General features: G+C 42.6%; 1 protein-coding gene across 1 annotated transcript in view; it reads left to right on the top strand.

The window, feature by feature from the left end:
- The window catches only part of pla2r1 (phospholipase A2 receptor 1), a 130,963-nt gene that overhangs the window by 54,140 nt on the left and 51,137 nt on the right, over positions 1-25,686 (top strand). The window contains exons 11-19 of the mRNA XM_059647308.1: positions 10,098-10,267; positions 10,478-10,689; positions 13,316-13,461; positions 17,148-17,232; positions 18,617-18,749; positions 18,853-18,888; positions 20,659-20,831; positions 22,672-22,739; positions 22,825-22,928. Coding sequence (XP_059503291.1) covers positions 10,098-10,267; positions 10,478-10,689; positions 13,316-13,461; positions 17,148-17,232; positions 18,617-18,749; positions 18,853-18,888; positions 20,659-20,831; positions 22,672-22,739; positions 22,825-22,928 — 1,127 coding nt within the window. The remainder of the gene's footprint in view (positions 1-10,097; positions 10,268-10,477; positions 10,690-13,315; positions 13,462-17,147; positions 17,233-18,616; positions 18,750-18,852; positions 18,889-20,658; positions 20,832-22,671; positions 22,740-22,824; positions 22,929-25,686) is intronic.

Here is a 25,686-nt window from a genome sequence, read left to right as displayed (position 1 = left end):
GGAACTCCACTCACCACTGACTTCCAGGCAGAATATTTTCCTTCTACTACCACTCGCTGTCTTCTGTTGGCCAGCGAATTCTGTATCCAAGCAGCTAAGTTCCCCTGTATCCCATTCCTCCTGACCTTCTGAATGAGCCTACCATGGGGAACCTTATCAAATGCCTTACTGAAGTCCATATACACCACATCCACAGCTTGACCCTCATCAACCTTTCTAGTCACATCCTCAAAAAACTCGATAAGGTTTGTAAGGCATGACCTACCCCTCACAAAGAATGCTTGATACATTGGGAACCCAGTCAGAAGACCTGTTCTTTATGTCACAGAACATTTGCAGGCCCAGTACCAACTTGCATGTAACTTTACAGAGAGCTTGGAGCCATCCTTTCCAACATGGATTGGGTAATAATTTCCACCCCTGGGGAATGCAGGTTGCAGCTGTGTCTAAAGACTGAAGTCGCAGTTTCCATCAAAAGTCTGAGAATTAAATCAGAAGCTCGAGTCTCTGCTGTCATAACCCTGGATGCCAGTATTAAAAGGGTTTTCCAGGGCATCATGGCAATGTATAATTTTTGTTTTCATTTGTTCATGGGATGCAAGAACCACTGACAAACTCAGGATTTATTGCCCAATGCAAAGTCTTCCTGAAGAAGGTGGTGGTGAATGCAGCATTCTCGATTGAAGATCAGTGATCATTCAACACTCAATTTACAGCCACTGAAGAAGGACCTTGTAGGTGCAGTAGGACATGCAAAACCACATACAAGGCTAAGAGAAAACACAAGGATGAATGTTTTTGTATGCATTCCTATGATTGAATTTATACATTTGAATTAGGATTAGAATGTGCAGTTACTTTTCGTTTTGATTTTTGAGTTGCTGGAAAGGTAGTAGTCAGTGAAGCCGGAGAATGGGAATGTGTGGTTGAGGTAACTAGTACAGTTCAAGAATTGTTTGTTCACATAGAACCCAGGCAGAAAGAGGCAGTAAATTGTAGCCTCCCATACACTTAGTTCGACCAGAAGTGGACAAATGTATTTGTCGTCTTCTCCTCGCCTTTCTCTTGCTCCTGGGTTTCTTAGATGTTAGGTCCTTCATAATTTGTAAGTTCATGCAATGCACAACCACAATTCTTGATAGACATCATACAGAGCCTTTCTAGCGCAATCCATTCAAAGGGAGTGGATGCGGGCTTTCTGATATTCCTCATAGCAGCATTGCTGTCATTGTAACATATGTGTAATGGTTCTGGTCAAGGATTGTGAGTGGATAACCTTTAACACCCAGCAGTTAACATTTGCCTGCCATGATGGGTTCAATTACAATTAATACAGAGGTCTGATGGAGGTATGAAGGAATCATGACTGCTGCCAGGGTAAGGGACATTGAACAACATATATCACAACCCACCAGCTGCTCATTGAGCTTTGCCTTAGAAAATGCCTGTTGTTGTGAGACACTTGCAAGACAATGATTGTGCTGCAAATGGGGAGGTTACATATATCTTCAGCATTAGTCTAGAAGGAGCCAGATGAATAAATGTGCTATCACTGGATACCTCAAACTATAGCCAATGCTATTCTTTTCTTCGAATCCAAACTGTGTGGAAACAGTCCATTCGGCCTTTCAAGTTCACACTGTCCACACAAACAGCATTCCACCCTGACCCACTCCCTACCCCAACCCTGCATTTTCCACTCTACACACTATTTAGCATGGCCAATCCACCTAACCTGTACATCTTTGGATTGTAGGACGAGACTCGAGCACCCGGAGGAAACCCTCACAGACAGTAGGAGAATGTGCAAACTCTACACAGACAATCACCTGAGGGTGGAATCAAACTCAGGTCCCTAGCACTGTGAGGCAGTAGTGCTAGCCACCAAGCCACCATGCTGTCCTATTTTGTGGTAACAGCATTAGCTACCTCAGTTGACAGGTCTCGCTCACAATCTTTGGTAGTCCTTTAAGCAATCCTTGGATAAGCATATGGATCATGATGGGAAAGTGTAGGGGGAGGGGCTTAGATTAGTTCACAGGTCGGCGCAACATCGAGGGCCGAAGGGCCTGTTCTGAGCTGTATTGTTCCATGTTCTATGTTCTAAGCGAAGATATTTTGAGATTTGGTCTTTCATGAAGTTGAGATGAGAGAATTGCTCCCTAAAGGCCATCAACAGAAATGCACACCTCTGCCCCCAGCCCTACTGAGAATTCTTCTCTCCTCCTTGTCTTCTTCTAGCAGCTTATTCTAGTGTCTGTAGTTTCTTTTCATTTTCCCAAACAATCTCAATTTTCAGAGGAAATCTTCCCAAACCACCCATTTCTGCACACACTATCAAATCAGCTGATTCGGCTAGATCACTCCCTGCAAACTGTTCAAAATTTAACAAGAATCAATGTTCCAAAATGTATCCAATTCCACCAGCAGCCAGAAGAAATAGTACAGTAATGAACCTGTAGGTAGATCATAATCCCTTTAAATTACACTTTTAGGGCTGCCCATCATCTCATTTTAATTAGTGTGCTCAACTGTATGCAAAATTGGAACAGTGTAAGCAGGAGTAAAGAACTTGGAAACAGCAGAACTGGCTTTAAATCAGCACTGTTCATGACACAGTCCCTGTTTTGCATGCTGTTGGCAGTCAATAGTTGTGCACATGCCTTTTAACAAAATGGCATGCATGCACTGCACTTTGAATCCAATGTTCTTGCAAATCCCTGATCTTTTCTTTTGAGCATAACTAAGTCATGTCATACCTCAAAACAATCACTACAGTCCGATTTCTTACCCAACACTTGTGCTGTTTCATTTACACATCAGAAGTAATAAATGATGCATGTGATTGCAGGTTTACATTTCGGGACCCATCAGTCTGGCATTTACTACCTGTGAATTTATTCTTTGACCTTTGATATCTGTGATTAAAATAACTCCAGCCCACAGGGTGGCTTTAAACAAAACACAGGAATTTCAGACTACTCAAGACCGTACAGTATGAGCTGGTATTTTCTGCATTCTATGATTGATTGCTGCATTCTTCAATTTTATCATTGCATTGCAATTCAGGATAAACTTCTTTACCCAGAGTATGAAGATATTACCAAAAACTGGGTATTGATGGGAAAAATATCTAAATTTATTTAAGTTTTTTTAATCTTGTGATCATTAAGACATTATTCAAAAATACAAATTGAGGGAGAAAGCCAACATTTAAACTGCATGAGAGGAGAGTGTTGATTGGTTAACAGTGGACTCTGGTAGAGACGTTACCATGGTGAATACACCCATTAATACTGGTTGAAAGTTAACTGCCAGGCTCTGATTAAATTTTAAACTAGACAGGTTGGCTCTGGTTGGTCAGGATATTGCCTTCAGAAGTGAACCAGAGATTGGCTGTCTCCTGTTTTCATAGAGTCCCAACAATGTAGCAGCAGGCCATTCTTCTCATTGAGTTCACACTGACCCTCCACAGAACACCTACTCAGACCCACCACATCCCTGTAACCCTGCATATTCCATTAAGTCACCGAATTGGAATATCTTTGGACTATTGAAGGAAATCATAGTATCCAGAGGAAATCCACACTGACACAGGGAGAACTTGCAAACTCCACACAGACAGTCACCCAAGGGTAGAATCAGATTGGGTCCCTGGTGCTGTGAGACAGCAATGCATACCACTGAGCCACTGTGCTGCTTTGCTCAGTTGAAAAAAGTGTGATTTTTCTATCTGCAAAAGTCAGAGCCCTATGTATGTATGTAAGTTCCAGTCCATGCACGTGTTCCAAGCTGCATGTCAGAAAATCCTAAACTTGTCAACATAATTCCTTACGTGTTTGGGAATATCCAGCAAATTTGTCCAATTGCAACGTCTCATCTACTGCTTCAACTTTTGCAAATGCAGCATGTTTGGTAGAGTACCTTGTTACGATCAATTAAAGAGACAAGCTATTTGATACTGTCCACCAGTCTTAAAGATGCAAGGCCTGCTTTCCTGCAATTGCACCGGCTACTGAAATTCATATCACGCAGTGCTCATTTGACAGTTTGAGTGATAGGCAGAACCCACTCTTATGACTCCACAATAGAATTCGGTTCGTGACGAGCATGTATGTCCCAGCAGATTGGTAAAACACAACACCCCTATTCAAGAAATGAGGGAGACGGACAGTGAGAAACAATTGTCAATTAGCTTACTGTCTGTGACAGGGAAATTATTGTGTTAACAGCAATACATGTAGAAAATTATAATTGTGAAAGCAAAATTATGTTTGACGAATTTATCAGAGTTCTTTGAAGATGTAATAAATAGGGTATATAATTGGGAATCAACATTTGGACTTCTAGAAAATAACATTCAGTAAAGTTTCACACAACATAGGAACTCTTGGTTTAAGAGTGACCCTTTGGCATGGGTAGAGGATTGATTAGCTAGCAGGAAACAGATATGAGATAAATTTGTATCAGAGATAATGGGAACTGCAGATGCTGGAGAATCCAAGATAATAAAGTGTGAAGCTGGATGAACACAGCAGGCCAAGCAACATCTCAGGAGCACAAAAGCTGACATTTCGGGCCTGGACCCTTCATCAGAGAGGGGGATGGGGTGAGGGTTCTGGAATAAATAGGGAGAGAGGGGGAGGCGGACCAAAGATGGAGAGAAAAGAAGATAGGTGGAGAGGAGAGTATAGGTGGGGAGGTAGGGAAGGGCTAGGTCAGTCCAGGGAAGACGGGCAGGTCGAGGAGGTGGGATGAGGTTAGTAGGTAGGAAATGGAGGTGCGGCTTGGGCTGGGAGGAAGGGATGGGTGAGAGGAAGAACAGTTTAGGGAGGCAGAGACAGGCTGGGCTAGTTTTGGGATGCAGTGGGGGGAGGGGATGAGCTGGGCTGGTTGTATGATGCAGTGGGGGGGAGGGGACGAACTGGGCTGGTTTTGGGATGCGGTCGGGGAAGGGGAGATTTTGAAGCTGATGAAGTCCACATTGATACCATTGGGCTGCAGGGTTCCCAAGCGGAATATGAGTTGCTGTTCCTGCAACCTTCGGGTGGCATCATTGTGGCACTGCAGGAGGCCCATGATGGACATGTCGTCTAAAGAATGGGAGGGGGAGTTAAAATGGTTCGCAACTGGGAGGTGCAGTTGTTTATCGCGAACCGAGCGGAGGTGTTCTGCAAAGCGGTCCCCAAGCCTCTGAGATAATGAAATGTGAGGCTGGATGAACACAGCAGGCCCAGCAGCATCTCAGGAGCACAAAAGCTGACGTTTCGGGCCTAGACCCTTCTCTGATGAAGGGTCTAGGCCCGAAACATCAGCTTTTGTGCTCCTGAGATGCTGCTGGGCCTGCGGTGTTCATCCAGCCTCACATTTCATTATCTTGGATTCTCCAGCATCAGCAGTTCCCATTATCACTGGTCCCCAAGCCTCTGCTTGGTTTCCCCAAAGTAGAGGAAGCCACACCGGGTACAATGGATACAGTATACCACATTGGCAGATGTGCAGGTGAACCTCTGCTTAATATGGAAAGTCATCTTGGGGCCTGGGATGGGGTGAGGGAGGAGGTGTGGGGGCAAGTGTAGCACTTCCTGCGGTTGCAGGGGAAGGTGCCGGGTGTGGTGGGGTTGGAGGGCAGTGTGGAGCGAACAAGGGAGTCACGGAGAGAGTGGTCTCTCCGGAAAGCAGACAAGGGTAGGGATGGAAAAATGTCTTGGGTGGTGGGTTCGGATTGTAGATGGCAGAAGCGTCGGAGGATGATGCGTTGTATCCGGAAGTTGGTGGGGTGGTGTGTGAGAACGAGGGGGATCCTCTTTGGGCGGTTGTGGCGGGGGCGGGGTGTGAGGGATGTGTTGCGGGAAATGCGGGAGACACGGTCAAGGGCGTTCTCGACCACTGTGGGGGGAAAGTTGCGGTCCTTGAAGAACTTGGACGTCTGGGATGTGCGGGAGTGGAATGCCTCATCGTGGGAGCAGATGCGGCGGAGGCGGAGGAATTGGGAATGGGGGATGGAATTTTTGCAGGAGGCTGGGTGGGAGGAGGTGTATTCTAGGTAGCTGTGGGAGTCGGTGGGCTTGAAATGGACATCAGTTACAAGCTGGTTGCATGAGATGGAGACTGAGAGGCCCAGGAAGGTGAGGGATGTGCTGGAGACGGCCCAGGTGAACTTGAGGTTGGGGTGGAAGGTGTTGGTGAAGTGGATGAATCGTTCGAGCTCCTCTGGGGAGCAAGAGGTGGTGCTGATACAGCCATCAATGTAACGGAGGAAGAGGTGGGGTTTGGGGCCTGTGTAGGTGCGGAAGAGGGACTGTTCCACGTAACCTACAAAGAGGCAGGCATAGCTGGGACCCATGCGGGTGCCCATGGCCACCCCCTTGGTCTGTAGGAAGTGGGAGGAATCGAAAGAGAAGTTGTTGAGGGTGAGGACGAGTTCGGCTAGGCAGATGAGGGTGTCAGTGGAGGGGGACTGGTCGGGCCTGCGGGACAGGAAGAAGCGGAGGGCCTTGAGGCCATCTGCATGGAATACCGGCGTCCATGGTGAAAATGAGGTGTTTGGGGTCAGGGAATTGGAAGTTCTGGAGGAGGTGGAGGGCGTGGGTGGTGTCACGGACGTAGGCAGGGAGTTCCTGGACCAAAGGGGAGAAAATGGAGTCCAGATAGGTGGAGATGAGTTCGGTGTGGCAGGAACAGGCTGAGACAATGGGTTGACCAGGGCAGGCAGGTTTGTGGATTTTGGGAAGGAGATAGAAACGGGCCGTGCGCGGTTGGGGAATAATAAGGTTGGAGGCAGTGGGTGGGAGGTCCTCTGAGGTGATGAGGTCATGAATGGTGTTGGAGATGATGGTTTGGTGCTCGGGAGTGGGGTCATGATCAAGGGGGCGGGAGGAGGAGGTGTCGGAGAGTTGGCATTTGGCCTCGGCGATGTAGACGTCAGCGCGCCATACTACCACTGCGCCACCCTTGTCTGCGGGTTTGATGGTGAGGTTGGGGTTGGAGTGGAGGGCTGCCCGTTCTGCGGGGGAGAGGTTGGAGTGGGTGAGAGGGGTGGAGAGGTTGAGACGGCTAATGTCTCGACAGCAGTTGGAGATGAAGAGGTCGAGGGAAGGTAGGAGGCCTGGGGGTGGTGTCCAAGAGGAGGACTTGTGTTGGAAGCGGGCGAAGGGGTCAGTGGAGGGAGGGTTAGGTTCCCGGTTGAAGAAGTAAGCATGGAGGCAAAGGCGGCGGAAAAACTGTTCTATGTCCAACCGTGACTGGTATTCATTGATGTGTGGTTGTAGGGGATCAAAGGTGAGCCCCTTGCTTAGGACTGACCGTTCGTCCTCAGTCAGTGGGAGGTCTGGGGGAATGGTGAAGATTCGGCAGGGCTCGGTGTGGCTGTTTGTTTTTGTGTTGGAGTCCCTCATGGGTCTATACTGGGTCCCCAACTATGTCCAACTTATCTTCATGACTTGTATGAGTGGATCACTATGTGGCCATAAAATTTGTAAATGACATGTAGATAGGTGGGAAAGCAAGTCGCAATAAAGAGATAAGAAATTTACAAGTGCATATGGATATGTTAGATGAATGGGCTAAAATTTGGCAGATGATATTTAACATGGATGAAGGTGAGGCGATCCATTTTGTTCAAAACAATAATAAGGCAAATTATTATCTAAATGGAGAGAAACGTCAAAACACTTTAGTGGAGAGGAATCTGGGTGAATTGGAGGAACCTAGTATGCAGATGCAGTGGGTAATGAGGAGGACATGTGGAATTTCAGCATTTTTTGGGTAAAGGAATGGAGTATAAAAGTAGCGAAGTAACTGCACACAAGGTATTAGTGAGACTGCATCTGGAATACTGCATACAGATTTGGTCTCCTTGAAGAAGGATGTAATTGCATTGGAGGCAGTTCAGAGAAGGTTCACCAGGTTTATTTTAGAGATGAAAGCCGTATTTAAGGGGAGATTGAGGAGTTTAAAAGAATGAGTGGAGACCCATTTGAGGCATATAAGATGCTGAAGGAGATTTACCAATCAGATGTAGGATAGATTTTCCTGTTGTGGGTTAATGAAAAATGAGAGGTCAAAGTTTTAATCTGAGATGTAACAGATTTAAAATGAGTTGAGAAGGAATTATTTCTCTCAAAGTGTCATGAATCTATGGACTTCAGCACTCCAGAATGTGATGGATATGAGTACATTGAATAAAGTTAAGGAGCAGATAGACTGACTCTTGATTATTCATGGGTTGCAGGGTCATGGGGAGTATTCAAGAAAGTGGAATTGAGGCCAAGCTGACATCATCACAATTATATTAAATGGCAGAGATAATAGGAACTGCAGATGCTGGAGAATCCGATAACAAAGCATAGAGCTGGATAAACACAGCAGGCCAAGCAGCTTCTTGGGAGCAGCTTGACCGGCTGTGTTCATCCAGCTCTACACTTTATATTAAATGACAGAGCAGGTTTGCAAGGCTGAATTGCTTACTCCTCTTTGTTCTTATGTTATGAGAAATCAAAGGGCTTCTGCACCTTAAGCTGTTCGTTACAGTAATGCCAGTTTAATCTAGCCTGATCACTTTTTTCATTATTTTTGTTCATAATATATGTCTGAGTTAACAAACTTGTTTTTTTTTTGGGAACAAAAACAAAGTTGCTGGAAAAGCTCAAGTCTGGCAGCATCTGTGGATGAGAAAACAGAGTTAATGTTTCGGGTCTGCTGACCCTTTCTCAGAACATTCTGAGGAAGGGTCACCAGACCCAAAACGTTAACTCTGTTTTCTCCTCCACAGATGCTGCCAGACTTGAGCTTTTCCAGCAACTTTGTTTTTGTTCCTGATTTACAGCATCCACAGTTCTTTTGGTTTTGATTTTTTGTTGTTGCTTATTTGTAAGAAATGGTGTCCAATCTCAGAATATTACACAACTTCTTTATAATTCATAGGATGTGGGTGTTAGTGGCCAGGCCAACATTTATTGCCTAGAGGCAATTAAGACTCAACCACATTGCTATGAGACTGAAATGACGTGCATGCCAGACTAAATAAGGACAGCAGACTTCCTTCCCTAAAGGACAGTGAACCAAATGGATTTTTATGGCAGTCAATAATTTTTGTGTGGTCATCATTGGAGTATTTTTATACCAGATTTTTACTGAATTCAAGTGTTACCCATAATCCATGGTGTTAATTGAAAACATGTCCTCCAAATATTAGATAACAAGGTGTAGAGCTGGATGAACAGAGCAGGCCACGCAGCATCAGAGGAGCAGAAAAGCTGATGTTTCGGGTCTGGACCCTTCTTCCAAAACACCAGCTTTCCTACTTCTCTGATGCTGCCTCGCCTGCTGTATTCATCCAGCTCTACACCTTGTTATCTCAGAATCCAGCATCGGCAGTTGCTACTACCTCTGAATATTAGCCGAGGATTCTGAATTACTAGCCTAGTGACATTACTACACTGGCACTGCCTCCACTTGTATCAAATTTGATGACTTTGATACATGCATTCTTGGTGCTTAATTTAGCCCGAAACTCAAAGAAATTGCATGCAAAATCTGGAACACAGATCAGGCAATAATGTCTGTATGTATTTATGTGATTGAAGCGAAGAATGTGTCAGTGTTATGAAGATTTGAAGTGCAGTGGAGGTTAGAATAATATAGAACATAGAACATAGAACCGTATAGCACAGAACAGGCCCGGCGGCCCTCGATGTTGCGCCGACCTGTGAACTAATCTAAGCCCATCCCCCTGCACTATCCCATCATCATCCATATGTGGCTGAAAAACTTTCACATCACCATTGTGTTGTGTAGCCCGTTGAAATAATTCCTTCAGTGATATGAATATAGACAGAAAGCCTGGCTAACAGTGTACAGTGAGTTTATATATTTCATGACATTCATTTTTGAGGACCATGAGCATTAGTGTGACATTTCCCACAGCAGCAGCTCCAAAGACTCTTGAACACCATTTAATTTGAATTAAAATACAGTAATGCCAGATAGCATATGAATTTAAAAGAAATGTTGCATCAATCTCTGAGTATCACCAATAAGTTGTAGTGTTGGCTTGTTTCTATATTTAACTTTGAAGTCTTACTTTGTCCTCATAGGTTTGAACAAGCATTCATTAATAGTCTGATCAGTAATTTTGCCAGAGAAGATCATGAAAACTTCTGGATAGGACTTCAGGATAGAAATCAGACAGAAAAATATACCTGGTTAATGGCAAAGGATAAAAATGCACCAGTTTCCTTCACAAATTGGAATAAAAATCAACCAGGTAAGCAATTAAGAAAATTTACAGAATTTTTTATCCTTTGAACTACATTGTTTAACTTTCCACCTCATCATTTGTAAGTTATTGTGCTAATATTTAAACAAAAAGACTAAGTTAAGGATTTGAAACTTGCCCTCATTTTGAAGTGGAAGAGCAAATAATATTTGAAAAGTTGTTTAGTATCCTCAATGAATTCCCTTCCTTGCTTTTCAGGTCATTCAGGTGGTTGTGTTGCACTGGTAAGAGGTAAATCTCAGGTCCTCTGGGAAGTTAAAGATTGTAAAACCTTCAAAGCGATGTCTTTGTGTGAGCAAAAAGTTACATCTGCTCCACAACCAAAACCCTTCCCTGATCAAGCCATGAAGGCTAAAGCTAAATGTCATTTTGGATGGGAGTCAAGTCCAGATCTTCTGAATTGCTTCAAGGTGAAAAGATTTACTTTTGAAGCCAACCGCTTTATATCTTCAGTATGGTCAGTAGCAGTAGACTTAAATTTGAGCTTTTGACTAATGTTTAAGTTGGATCTTGTTAGAGGAAACACATGCTATAATAAATCAAATTCTAATCCTCAGCATTTCACATTGACTCAGCAAAGGTGTACGGATTTTATGAATAGGTGAAGTGGCTTGCAGTTAAAGTAATGCTGCACTCTCGATAACAAGGTGTGGAGCTGGATGAGCGCAGTAGGCCAAGCAGCATCTTAGGAGCACAAAAGCTGACGTTTTGGGCCTAGACCCTTCCGAAATGTCAGCTTTCCTCCTCCTCGAATGCTGCTTGGCCTGCTGAGTTCATCCAGCTCCACACCTTGTTATCTCGTATTCTCCAGCATCTGCAGTTCCTATTATCTCTAATGCTGCACCATACTTTGTTTTATAGAGAACTCTCTTATTTATAAAATGGTGCTTAAAATTGCTGATATTTTAAGAAATTGTTTCATTTGGTGGTTTTTGTAGGATGAGTTATACTAGGTTTCTCTGCAATATCTGTTACATAATTAATGGTGCCTCAAGTCGTCATTGAGAACATAAGGCTATCTTAAGCAAACTCTAGAGGTGGAATCTTCTGCTGCCAAAGGGTGGGAATCAAGGTAGGTGGGGAACCTAGTTGTACAGGAGACCAAAAATCAAATTCATGTTGACCAAATAAACTTTTGCAATAACGTTGTTGGAATTAAAGATAAATTGTGTTTTATGCTGGCAAACTGTTTTGCATGTATTTGCATGTCAGACATGCTTATTAAAAGGCCAACTTTTCTTATTTTCCTCCTCAGCTAAGTTCTACTTAAATGAGGAGGAATGTACTTTGATTCATGACTATGTAACAGGCAGGCAAGGTAGGTAAATTGATAGAGTTGGACTGAGTAACTGCTCCTTTGTCCACTTTGGGAAGCGTTCATCTATACCGTGCGATGGTTGTGACCAGGTAGCAATAGTCTAAATTGTGAGGCGTGTGGAGGATCATCAATGGAAAGACGCTGGGATGTTATGAGTGTGGGTCAAGGAAGCTGGCCAAAAATGGAAAACTGTTAGCCAAGAATAGAAGCCTGTCTGCAAAGGGACACATGCTGACTGGAGAACTGTAGAAGGGGCAGATAGTTTAGTTGCCATCAAAGAACAAGAGAACAAAGAAAATTACAGCACAGGAACAGGCCCTTCGACCCTCCAAGCCTGCACCAATCCAGATCCTCTATCTAAATCTGTTGCCTATTTTCAAGGATCTGTATCCCTCTGCTCCCTGCCCATTCATGTATCTGTCTAGATACATCTTAAATGATGCTATCATGTTCGCCTCTACCACCTCCACTGGCAACGCATTCCAGGCACCGACCACCATCTGTGTGAAGAACTTTCCACGCGTATCTCCCTTAAACTTTCCTCCTCTCACTTTGACCTCATGACCCCTAGTAATTGAGTCCTCCACTCTGGGAAAAAGCTTCTTGCTATCCACCCTGTCTATACCTCTCATGATTTTGTAGAACTCAATCAGGTCCCCACTCAACCTCCATCTTTCTGATGTAAACAATCCTAATCTACTCAACCTCTCTTCATAGTTAGTGCCCTCCATACTAGGCAACATCGACCCAAAACATCAGCTTTCCTGTTCCTCTGATGCTGCTTGGCCTGCTGTGTTCATCCAGCTGTACACCTTGTTATCTAACATTCTGATGAACCTGCTCTGCACCTTCTCCAAAGCATCCACATCCTTTTGGTAATGTGGTGACCAGAACTGTACGCAGTATTCCAAATGTGGCTGAACCAAATTCCTATACAACTGTAACATGACCTGCCAACTCTTGTACTCAGTACCCTGTCCGATGAATGACAGCATGCCGTATGCCTTCTTGACCACTCTATCAACCTGCATTTCCACTTTCAGTGTACAATGGACCTGAACACCCAGATCTCTCTCCGCATCAATTTTCCCCATCATGCACTCTGAGAGCCCAAGCGGTTCTTCTGCAGAACATGAAAGTTTATCCAGGTGTCCTTTTAAATGTGCTGCTTAGTTCTTCAAGTCCATAAAATAAAAGTGGGAATGTCAACTTGCTGCCCACCCCACCATAAGACTCACTATGCTTCTTATGTGCAAAGCATGGCTGACAGCCATGAGAAAAGCTGACACATCCCCACGTGGATGTGATGCTCACTTCCACACCTGCTACAGAACCTGTATCCCAGAAGAGTATCATGCTCTGGGAATGGTAGAAGAATGATAGAGAAAGCAGTTGAGGAAAATAATAATAGGAAAAGGGCACATGGGAAGAGATGAAATAAAAGGAAGAGAGATAGAGGAGAGGATGGGGAGGAAATATGGGCAAAAAACAGCCACCTTGCAGGAGAAATTCAGGCACAACTTTGAGGAGTATCTGGGGATGGGCAATAAATGTGGATTTCTGACATCACACATCTTGAGAATCAAAACGTCAGCTCCAAAGTCATCTGTTACATTTCTGTGGTAAGGTTAAAAATGTGGCACAGCCCCTTTTATTTGAAATCTAGACTTTTATTTCAGTAGTTTATGATTATGTTAATGCAGAATTTCCATTCAAAGGTATTTCATCATGAGAAAGTGTTAAAGAAGAGAACTTGGGAAGAAGCAGAACAATTTTGTCAAGCATTTGGAGCCCACCTTGCAAGTTTCAGCCATTACAGCGAGGAAGTTTTTTTGAATGAAATTTTGGGATGGATGTTTGCTAGGTAAATTATGAAGTTATTATATTTATTAATGCAATATTGATATACAGTTTTTAAAAGAATTTTTGCAGATCATAATGCAATTTAAATTGGAAAATATCAGAAGATCAGGCACCACCCATTTTGGGTTCATTAGCTGTTGACAGTTCTAACAAAATTCACTAATTTGGAACATTTATCTGCTTTTCTGTTCACAGATGTCGCCTGATCAGCTTAGTATTCCAGCATTATCTGTTTTTAGTTCAGATTTCCAGCATCACTAATACTTTTGTTTTGTATTAATCACTTCTATGACCTAAAAAGACTACCGCAGCAGCTACATGGGAACCCCATTGTCTGAAAGATATCATCCAAGCCATATTTCATCCTGACTTGGAACCAAATCACTGTTAGTTCACTGTTATGGGTTCAAAATTCTGGAACACCCCTTCCTTAGGAATGGATATGCATTAGGAAGGGGAGTTCCAGGATTTTGAGCTCAAGAAGGAAGCTCACCTCCGCCTTCTCAATATCAGTTAGGGTAGGTCAATAATGCCAGTGATGTCCATTTGACCTTTGATAAAATGTTACTGTTTTATTTTTTCGTTGTAAGATGATTAATTTGATTGTTTTATTGACTTGATTGTTTGCTGATTAATGTATCTCAGGAGTACATGCATTCTAATTTCATCCAGTACTTTATATTTTGAACCACTTCACTTTAACTTCCATTAGGTTCTGTAGTTGTTCAATACAGCGTTGACTTTGGAGCATTGTGAAATTGGATGTCCTGAGGCCAGGATAGTATCTCTGTAAAAGCTTCTTCATACACCAAACTGAGTTTTCTGATCCATTTAAAAAAAAATTAAAGCACAAGCACAGCGAGTTGGATTGGAAATCTTTTCTCAGTGTCCGTAGTCTGTGAAGTAATTGCTCAGATGTGACTTTTATTTTTACTGTGTGGAGGATAACCTAAATTACAGAATTGAGGAAGACTAACAAAAATGAGTTATCCACCACTTCAAGCATAACAATGACTTTGAAACCAATTCCTGCGTGACTTTATTCTCAAGACCAAGCATGTGATTTAAATTGGCATTTCACTGAAATTTTGAAGTGAATGCAAGCTTTTCCTTGATTAGATATGCAAATGGATATTCATTTTCTTTTGGTGAGGCAACATATTTCTTTATTCTTGAAACAAAGCTAGAAAAATCCATAATATTGATGGTTTGGGAAACAGTACAAATAATTTCAAGAATGTACGCAGCCTGTTAAATTTTACTCACTCTTTCAAGTGTCAGCACCAGCCCAAAGCAACCAGGGTCAATCCAGAAGAAGTAGAAGCAGAAATTCAGCCCATCAAATTTGTTCTGCCATTCAGTGAGACCATGGCTGATCTGTATCCTCAACTCTGTCTTCATGCCTTTACCCTATAACCATCCCCATCCACTCACAGACTGAGATCTGTCTATTCCAGCCTTAACAAGCCACCTTCTACAGCCTTGTACAGTAATGGATCTCACTGATTCATTTCCCTCTCAGAGAAAAAAAATGCCCTCCTCCTGTGGGCTATTTGCCTTCCATGTAGAGGAGAAAGGGGAAGAAGAAAGAATAGCTGATGCAGCTCTTTTCATAGAAAACATTCCTAGTAGTAAGCTGTGGAAGTATTCCCTTCTCCATCTTTCACGGCACATTACAACTGAATATCGGATGGCAAACTAAAGGTTGAGATGTGAAGCCTACGTAAGAAAACAGCTGGTTCACACATGGAACAACTGCAATATTTCTCTCAATGTAGAACCTTCCTCCATAAACTGTTACAGAAGACTTTTCTCAATTTTCATCACAGTTTGGATTCTGTAGCACTGTCTGGATATGTTTCTTAAACTGAACTGGATGTTGCTAACCCACCAAATATTTTCAATCATAGAATCCCTATGGTTTGGAAACAGGCCCTTCAGCCCAACAAGTTCACGCCAACCCTCAGAGCATCCCACCCAGATTCATCCACCTATACCCTATCTAATCTACATATCTCTAAACACTACAGGCAATTTAGCATGGCCAATCAACCTAGCCTGTACATCTTTGACTGTGGGAAGAAACCAGAGCACCCGGAGGAAACCCATGCAGATATGGAGAGAATGTGTGAACTCCATGCAGACAGTCACCTGAGGGTGGAATTGAACCAGAGTCCCTGGCACTGTGAGGCGTGGTTTCATCTGGCCCAGTTGTACTTCCTGGAATCAGGCTTATTTTAATTTCTTTCATGTCCTGTCAACATTGGGAGAAAGGGAATTTGTTGTTGGATTTGACAACTATGCAGGAAAATAACCTGGCCCAGAGCAGACAGAGAAAGTTATATACTTCTGAAAAACAGATGAGAAAGCAATCATTTGGACATCTATCAATAATCCTCCCATATATTTACAATTTATATCATTGCCAAATGTCAAATCAATGCTTGCTGTCGTATAAATTACTCTGGTAAAAATCTTTGGAACAATATGACGCTGTTGTGAAAACCTGATTCATAATTCATAACTTTTTAGTGTATATCTTTGAAAAGTTCCAACCCTCAATTTAATGTCCTGTTACGTTAAATAGTAATCAGGCCTAAGACAATCTTAAGATTGTGTTGATGCTGATTGATGATCAGAGCTGGAAAGGTAAGACCTTAAACAATTGGGACCCTGCTTTTGCTTCATTAATGGTGCCAGTAAATCCGAAGTGTTGTCCTATCTTTGTTAGAAATATGTTGTTAATTTGGTTTTTCAGGATGATGGAAAGCTTTGGAATTAAAAGGCAGTTTATTTGCATTTCTACCTGGGAATGGACTATGTATAGTATGTTGCCTTTAATGTGGAACTTTGGTTGGAAGTCTGTTTTGTTTAATTTATTAACTGAATTAACTGAAACAGATCATTTAGTTTGGATTTTGTGAGAGAAAAGCAGCTAGAAGATTTTCTTTAGCTTGAAGCTAAGGGAAGAAATCTACAGTCAAAATCTCAGAGTGCTTTGCAGCAGAAAGCAACCTGCTTGGATAGTTAACGAAAGAGTTGTACAGGAGCTGTAGCAGCAGACTGGAGAAACGCAGTCTGTGCATGTCCAAGGCCAAGACAAGGGAGCTGAAGAGGCCATGGTCTGACGTTCTTGAAGAAAATTGGAAACTCGCTTTGCCAAAAGTTAATGGAATGAACCACATAAAATTTGTACCTTGAGGATAAGCTGAAACAACAAAGAGAGTTGAAGATAAATTCCAAATGACTGTGGCATATCTTTGAGTTGTTCCCAGTAAAAGAAAATGAACTGTAGGAAGGGACACAATTCTTGGAGAATACCCATTGACAAGAGGAAATATGGAAAAGGAACCAGAGAATGAAAGCAGGAATAAATAGTCTCCTCTTGCTACTATTTTCTATACTTCTATGTTGTTTTACCTCTAAAATATGGATTCATTTGTCATTTTCATAAGACTCCAATGTATGCAAAGTATTTGGACTTGTATGCCCAAATAATTTCAGTTGAAAAGCCTGGAAGTGCCTACATAAATGAGATGGTTGTGGTTAGATAACTTCTAAAACATCAAGTCCAGAGAGAACATCAAGATTTCTAAAAGCTGTACAGCTCAAATAAAATGAGTTGGGAAACAAGTCAGATAGCAATTCCTACATCTCAGCTGAGAATTTATTCTTTTTGTGTTCTAGGGAAGAAGAAAGATGGTTTTGGATTGGATTTAACAAAAGGAATCCATCTTCTGCTGGCTCCTGGTCTTGGAGTGATGGCAGTGGAGTAAGTAACTCCAAATTATCTCTCTGCTGTTTAGGTTCACAGCAATTCCCAGTTAATTTATACTGCACATAATTTTACAATTCAGTACACACGATATTTGAATGATTTGATTCTCTGGAATATTCTCCCCTTGTTCTGAAGGATAGAAATAGATAGAAGAAAAAGAAATTGGAACCATCAAATAAAAAAAGAGTTCTGGAAGGCAACAGCCTCTTAATTGAAAGGTTGGAAGAAAGAGCTTGCACGTATATGGGATGTTTCTTTTACACCCTGAGAACAACACAACGGCTTCAGAGTTAAATGGAGCATAATATTTTGGAGGAATTGATGTTCTTGCTGGTGTTGCTTCCCTTTTACAGCTCTGTCTACTGAATTTGTTTTTGCTCAAAACTTTAATTCCATACATTTTCTCAGATCAACAGTATCTCTGTTTTTCTTTGGCTTCTTTTCAGGTTATTTTCTGCAGTCTTCCTCCATTACATTAATTACTGTAATAAAACCAATATCATTAAGAAGTTCCCAATAGATCAGGCAGTACTTGTGCTAAAAGGAGCAGAGTTAAAGTTTGGGGTCAAACGTTTCATTAAAGCTTACAATAATTACTGTTAGTGTAGCTTGCTGTTTATTAGTGTTGATTTAGAAATTTAGCCCATCTTTCCAGTTTCACATTCTACAAATCTGTCTCATGCCTTTCCACCCTAAATCCACATTTACTGAAATGATAGGTGTGCATTGACCTTCAGTACCTTATAATGTCTTTCTTAAAGTCTATTAATTCTTGGCCCTTTTTCACTATGTATTGCTTTTTCAAAAATTGATACCCAGACTTTATTACAGTTCCTTGCAGAAAATTTGGTCTGTTTAAACGTAACTGGGATATGGTTTTATTTGGCATCCTACCCCCTATAATTCAGGTGATTCTGATTAATGTTGTTTATCCTGAGATGCTGCTTGGCCTGCTGTGTTCATCCAGCTCCACACTTTGTTATCTTGGATTCTTCAGCATCTACAGTTCCCATTATCACGTAAATTCTTCAAGCATGTTTACATAAACATTTAATTTATTTAATTTATATTTAAGCATTCACACTGGACTATTTCATACTTTAATTTTTTTAGATAAATGTAAATATGATCAAAAGTATAATTTTTGACAAAAAAGCCTGTGGAAAACTATGGGATCGTCATTATTCTAACTCTAGCGCATGATATTATGTATATTTTTTCTCGCCAAATAAACCAGGCCTGAACAAGCAAAATGACAATTTATTGAATATGAACAAAAACAATGAGGAAGTTCTGAAAGAAAAACAGTAACTTCTTGGATTGCCTGGTCTGAAGCCAGCATGAGGAACTAACCATCATATTATCCCTTGATTTCTAGGTTGTTTCTTTGTTTTCACTTGACAAAGATAAAGATGATGATGTCAGAATTTGTGCTGCATACAAATTTGATAAAACGATTGCACCTTTTCGTTGTGATGAAAAGCTGGGATGGGTTTGTAAAATGTCAAAAGGTAAATACTTTGGTTTTATTTAAATGTGAAAAAGTTATTATTTCACCTAATAATATAATATGGGCCGTGAACATTTAATTGATTAATCAATTGTTTTATTTAGGAGCTGAACTGAAAAAACCAGACTGGTACATCGATGGTAAGCAAAAGTAGCAGTAAATGCACAAGTAATAATCCAGCAGTTAATGTAAACAATAATTGTCTGCAAAGCAATAAATATTTCATGAAAACTGTTGAGTCACTTCATAATCCGCATATTGACAGAACCACTGACAGAACTAAGGTTGACTTGTGTGACAGTTGGTGAAGTAAAACAGGACCTGACCAGACTTTTGTTTTACCTTCCCTTTCACAACTTCACAGTAAGAGCAGATGCACCTATCCTGAAGGGATAAGCCTGTATTTCAGCCTCCATAGATTGACTCCGGTCTCTTGTTTGAGAGTTTATTCTGAAACTGCCAAGAGAAAATCTTTTAATGGAGAGAAAAGCTTCCGTTTTTTTGGACCTCAGCCTTAACAAGGTCTAAAAATGCCATGTTTATTTATTTAAGACTTTTCTGCTCCCCGTAGGCTTGCTTCCACTTCTAGTTCACAATCAGCTGTCCTGCTTTAGCTTTGATAGATGGCATTACAATTACAATTGTTTAAAAGTCACAATTGTACAATTACAATTACATTACAAACTAATAGTCCATCAGGGGAGCACTTCTTTCTATCCAATCAATCCACTATAGAAATGGGTCGAATCCACCTTAAAGCCTGTCCTGACCCACTCCTCTTCTGATAAGAGAGAAATTTCAGGTCTAGAAATCAAAATATAAATGATTTTGTCTTGCTGTTCATAAATATTGGCCCAGATTTTCTGATGGTCAGGGTTAGTTGCATGTCAGGAGCATGTAGAAATCCCAACGCAGCTGACTTTGAAGGAAATGGCAGGGAAATTGAACATTATGAATTGGCAATCCCTCTGCTTCTGGAATCATCTGAAGAAGTACTTTTAATATTGGAGAATAAAGAGAATTACAACTACTCTAAGCTTCTTTTAAACCAGGAAATGTTAGAGGATTAAAACCCTGGGTAACTTGGGGTAACTAATAATTTCAATCACCCCCACCCCACAACAACATCTGAATGGACGCAGTGAGCTGAATTGGCCCTTTTTGTGCTGTTAAAATAAATGCTCCCATCTCACCTCACCGAGACAACCTGAACTTCCAATCTTCCTTGCACCCACCTCACCATTCTCACCGAACAAGCCAGGACTCAACACGTCCACTGACTTGATCCCTCAACCTAACTTAAGTACTTATTGATTTGCTTAGCGGCCTACCCTGAGCACTCTACATATAACCCCCCCCCTCCCCACCTCCACAAACCAATTCCCACCCTCCCTGAACATTTGCTTTGCATACTTACTCTTTCAGAGGAGCTGTCGAAGTAGCTTGCTGTGCTGCTAGATATTTAAACTTCAGAATAGAACACACTACCGCAAAATGGAGTGAGTTTTCGATAGTCATTCTCCTTCTGGCTCCATTGTTTCCTGGACCAGTCTCTGCTGTTTGATAACTGAAGGTTCCTGTCCAGGAATCTCCAGTGCAGAATTGACCGAAAGATAAATGAACAGGGTCGGAAATACAGTTTCTGATGCTGACTGGAATCTCTGGGTGAATGTTCATGTATGTAGCCTGGACATGACAGGAATATAAACTAATTGTAATTTCAATCTGATAATGATTGCATTTCTGATCATTTTAGCAGTGTAAGCTTTTAACTCCTATTTCTCTGTGAATAGGTTATAAAATGTATCATGAAGACTGTTTTAAAATGCTGGTGGGAACAGGGTTATCTTTTAATAGCTGTGCAGCTTAATTTGTATTCATGTAAATTCTGAATTGTTTCCTCTGTGCAGAAGAGCAATTTGCATTTGCACCTTGGATCTTCTTTCAAGGAGCTGAATATTTGTTTTTTGAGACAGAGGGGAAGTGGCTTGCAGCTGCTGTGGCTTGTAGTTTGATGGGTAGCGACTTGGCATCTATAAATACACCCAAAGAACAGGACTTCATTAAAAACAGAATTGAAAAGGTAAAGTAAGATCAAAAACATTGCTTCACAATGGAGCAGATTTTATAACAGTAACAACTGGGATATCTGAACACAATTGGATCGACATTACAAAAGCACTTTGTGAATTGGATCTATAATAATAGCCATCTCTCTGTCTCAGCTCTAGACTCATCCTCGTTTTGTGTAGCCATGTCATTTTCACAGCTGTCACATTTACATTGCTTACTTGCGTAGTGATTGGGAAAGATCCACACAATTCAACAAGAACAAAACTACTCATCAGCCCTCTAGAGGACGATTATGAAGGTTTCAACAGCTTTGCCTTTGTCAAAAGTCAAAAAGCATGACAACCTTCAAGTCTTGTACAGTTTAGGGCTAGGTTGGCTAGATAGCTGGTTTACAATGCAGTGTGATGCCAGCAGCATAGGTTCAATTCCCACACCAACTGAGGTTACCATGAAGGATTCTGCTTTGCCATTCTTGCCCCTCACTTGAGTGATACTCTGATAAAACCACCACCGGATTAAACCTCCCTCTAATGAAAGAGCAATTCTATGGTTTGAAGACTACAGTGACATTACAGGCCACTTTGCATTTATGTTGCAGTCAAAAGTGATTCAGCCAATGAATCTCTGAACTTAAATGACCTAATTTGTTTGTATCATTTTACTTTCTTTGTTACATTGTAACCAGGTATAAAGTGCCTTACTGTGAATTATAAGACAGAGTTTGATGCATTCAAATCTCCAGTTAGCCATATGACATATAATAAAGAGTGAATGCGTGTTAATTTTGCTTCATTGAAAGCTGATTGGTTACTTTTCACAATTCACAACTTAAGATTTTTGAGTTTTAATCCTCTGAATGCAGTATATATTGCAGCATTTCCAATACTATATTCATCAAGTTAATGCATTACTTGCCAAGCAATGTAAATACACACTCGACATTCTAAATTCTTAAGTCGTACAGCAATATATTTATTTATTTTACCCTTATTAAGTTACAATGTTAAATTCATCTGAATTAATAGTCATATTAATCTTCATCTATGGGGCTGTTGATGAGGGAAAAGACATGATACAATTTATAACACTTATCAGCAAAATGAATCCATTTAAGCGAAAATCACAAATACTCCAAAGAACTTCCAAAACAAAAGCTTAATCTAATCTACGCAACAATTGACAAACTAGATTATTTTATATCTGATTGGACATGGCTTTAATTTAGAAACCCAGTTTTAAAGCTATTTCATTTAAATTGAACACTTTGTCATTTTTTAAGAAGTTTTTCTGAAGAACAATATTAAAATTTACTTCTTTTGAATCCTATTACTGGGGCATCCTTGGCAGCATGTGTATGGGTGTTAATTGAAATGGATATTAGGGCCTTGCCCAATTAACTCTTTGGGAGGCAGTGAGGTTACAACTAAAAGTGATCGTGGCATAGCCCTTGACCTGCAAATTGCAACAAAAAAGCAATCTGAGCAGCAGATGTAGCCAAGTTCCATTCTGTACTCCTATTATTCCTCAGCATTAGCATCTGTCTTCATTAAGCCATCTTCAATATTCACATCTATCTCTTTTCCCCATAGCTATTAGATTTCAGGCCCAACATGAAAATCTGAAGGAAGTAGAACTACCTCAATTTAACATCGTCAAAGCTGAAGACGCTCCATTGAAGCATATGTATCTTAGCAACCAATTCTTAGCTAGCTCATTAACTTTGATTGTACTGTTAGTTAACATTACCACAATTTCAAGGCTGTTACAGATATAATAATGTTCTGTAGCTTGTAGCAAAAGACACAATTCATGTAATTCTTTTCAATGGAATGTTTGATGTTATTCTACAGCTTTTAACAAATGGACATGAAAAGTGGTGGATTGGATTATATGCAGAAAATTCCAAAGCTGGATTTCGGTAAGAAATCAAAATAATTGCCTGGTAATGTAATTAATGATTCATCAATGGTATTTCGCAATCTAAGTTATTTATTTGTATGTAGCTGGATAGATGATTCAGGAATGTATTACAACAACTGGGATGACAATTATCCAAGCCGTTTACCCAAGCATAGCGGCAGATGTGTTTACGTGTCGTCAAAAACAGGTAATTATTACATTGCACCAATCATTAACTTCTTATTCCAATGATTGGTGACATAAATTTGCTACATGTTTATAAAGTGGATGTGTATCGTGTGTTTTTTTGAGAACTACTTCTGACCTAAGTAAGCCAACTCCCTACCTGCGCTCACCTAATCACCATCCCACCTACCTTCCCCAGCACCACCCCCCTCTCTCTTTTATTTCTGAGCTCCCTTGTGCACCCCCCTCCACCATTTCTGAAGAAGGGTCCCTACCCAAAATGTCAGATTTCTTGTTCCTCTGATGCTCCCTGGCCTGTTGTGTTCATCCAGCTCTACACTGTGTTATCTCTGACTCCAGCATCTGCGATAATGGGAACTACAGATGCTGGAGAATCCAGGGTAATAAAGTGTGAAGCTGGATGAACACAGCAGGCCAAGCAGCATCTCAGGAGCACAAAAGCTGACATTTCGGGCCTGGACCCTTCATCAGAGAAGGGAATGGGGAGAGGGTTCTGGAATAAATAGGGAGAGAGGGGGAGGCGGACCGAAGATGGAGAGAAAAGAAGGTAGGTGGAGAGGAGAATATAGGTGGGGAGGTAGGGAGGGGATAGGTCAGTCCAGGGAAGACGGACAGGTCAAGGAGGCGGGATGAGGTTAGTAGGTAGGAAATGGAGGTGTGGCTTGAGGTGGGAGGAAGGGATGGGTGAGAGGAAGAACAGGTTAGGGAGGCGGAGACAGGCTGGGCTGGTTTTGGGATGCAGTGGGGAAGGGGATGAGCTGGACTGGTTGTGTGACGCAGTGGGTGGAGGGGATGAACTGGGCTGGTTTTGGGATGTGGTGGGGGAAGGGGAGATTTTGAAGCTGGTGAAGTCCACATTGATACCATTGGGCTGCAGGGTTCCCTAGTGGAATATGAGTTGCTGTTCCTGCAACCTTCAGGTGGCATCATTGTGGCAGTGCAGGAGGCCCATGATGGACATGTCGTCTGAGGAATGGGAGGGGGTGTTAAAATGGTTCCCGACTCGGAGGTGCAGTGGTTTATTGCGAACCGAGTGGAGGTGTTCTGCAGAGCAGTCCCCAAGCCTCCGCTTAGTTTCACCGATGTAGAAAAAGCCACACCGGGTACAATGGATATAGTATACCACCTTGGCAGATGTGCAGGTGAACCTCTGCTTAATATGGAAAGTCATCTTGGGGCCTGGGATAGGGGTGAGGGAGGAGGTGTGGGGGCAAGTGTAGCACTTCCTGCGGTTGCAGGGGAAGGTGCCGGGTGTGGTGGGGTTGGAGGGCAGTGTGGAGCGAACAAGGGAGTCACGGAGAGAGTGGTCTCTCCGGAAAACAGACAAGGGTGGGGATGGAAAAATGTCTTGGCTGGTGGGGTCGGATTGTAGATGGCGGAAGTGTCGGAGGATGATGTGTTGTATCCAGAGGTTGGTGGGGTGGTGTGTGAGAACGAGGGGGTTCCTCTTGGGGCGGTTGTGGCGGGGGCGGGGTGTGAGGGATGTGTTGCAGGAAATGCGGAGACGCGGTCAAGGGCGTTCTCGACCACTGTTGGGGTAAAGTTGCGGTCCTTGAAGAACTTGGACATCTGGGATGTGCGGGAGTGGAATGCCTCATCCTGGGAGCAGATGCGGCGGAGGCAGTGGAATTGGGAATAGGGTATGGAATTTTTGCAGGAGGGTGGGTGGGAGGAGGTGTATTCTAGGTAGCTGTGGGAGTCGGTGAGCTTGAAATGGACATCAGTTTCGAGCTGGTTACCTGAGATGTAGACTGAGAGGTCCAGGAAGGTGAGGAATGTGTTGGAGATGGCCCAGGTGAACTTGTGGTTGGGGTGGAAGATGTTGGTGAAGTGGATGAACTGTTCGAGCTCCTCTGGGGAGCAAGAGGCGGCGCTGATACAGTCATCAATGTACCGGAGGAAGAGGTGAGGTTTGGGGCCTGTGTAGGTGCGGAAGAGGGACTGTTCCACGTAACCTAAAAAGAGGCAGGCATAGCTTGGGCCCATGCGGGTGCCCATGGTCACCCCCTTAGTCTGTAGGAAGTGGGAGGAATCGAAAGAGAAGTTGTTGAGGGTGAGGACGTGTTCGGCTAGGCGGATGAGGGTGTCAGTGGAGGGGGATTGGTCGCGCCTGTGGGGCAGGAAGATGCGGAGGGCCTTGAGGCCATTTGCATGAGGAATACAGGTGTATAGGGACTGGACGTCCATGGTGAAAATGAGCTGTTGGGGGCCAGGGAATTGGAAGTTCTGGAGGTGGTGGAGGGCGTGGGCGGTGTCACGGACGTAAGTGGGGAGTTCCTGGACCAAAGGGGAGAAAATGGATCCCTCCCAGTTGCAAACCATTTTAGCTCCCCCCTCCCATTCTTTCGACGACATGTCCATCATGGGCCTCCTGCAGTGCCACAAGGATGCCACCCGAAGGTTGCAGGAACAGCAACTCATATTCCGCTTGGGAGCCCTGCAGCCCAATGGTATTAATGTGGACTTCACCAGCTTCAAAATCTCCCCTTCCCCCACCACATCCCAAAACCAGCCCAGTTCGTCCCCTCCCCCCACTGCACCACACAACCAGCCCAGCTCTTCCCCTCCCCCCACTGCATCCCAAAACCAGCCCAGCCTGTCTCTGCCTCCCTAACCTGTCCTTCTTCTCACCCATCCCTTCCTCCCACCTCAAGCCGCACCTCCATTTCCTACCTACTAACCTCATCCCACCTCCTTGACCTGTCCGTCTTCCCTGGACAGACCTATCCCCTCCCTACCTCCCCACGTATACTCTCTTC

This window comes from Stegostoma tigrinum, chromosome 7, assembly GCF_030684315.1.
Source record: "Stegostoma tigrinum isolate sSteTig4 chromosome 7, sSteTig4.hap1, whole genome shotgun sequence".
Taxonomy (NCBI): domain Eukaryota; kingdom Metazoa; phylum Chordata; class Chondrichthyes; order Orectolobiformes; family Stegostomatidae; genus Stegostoma; species Stegostoma tigrinum.
The sequence above is the reverse complement of the archived record's forward strand: the minus strand, read 5'-3'. Positions and strand labels throughout refer to the sequence as shown.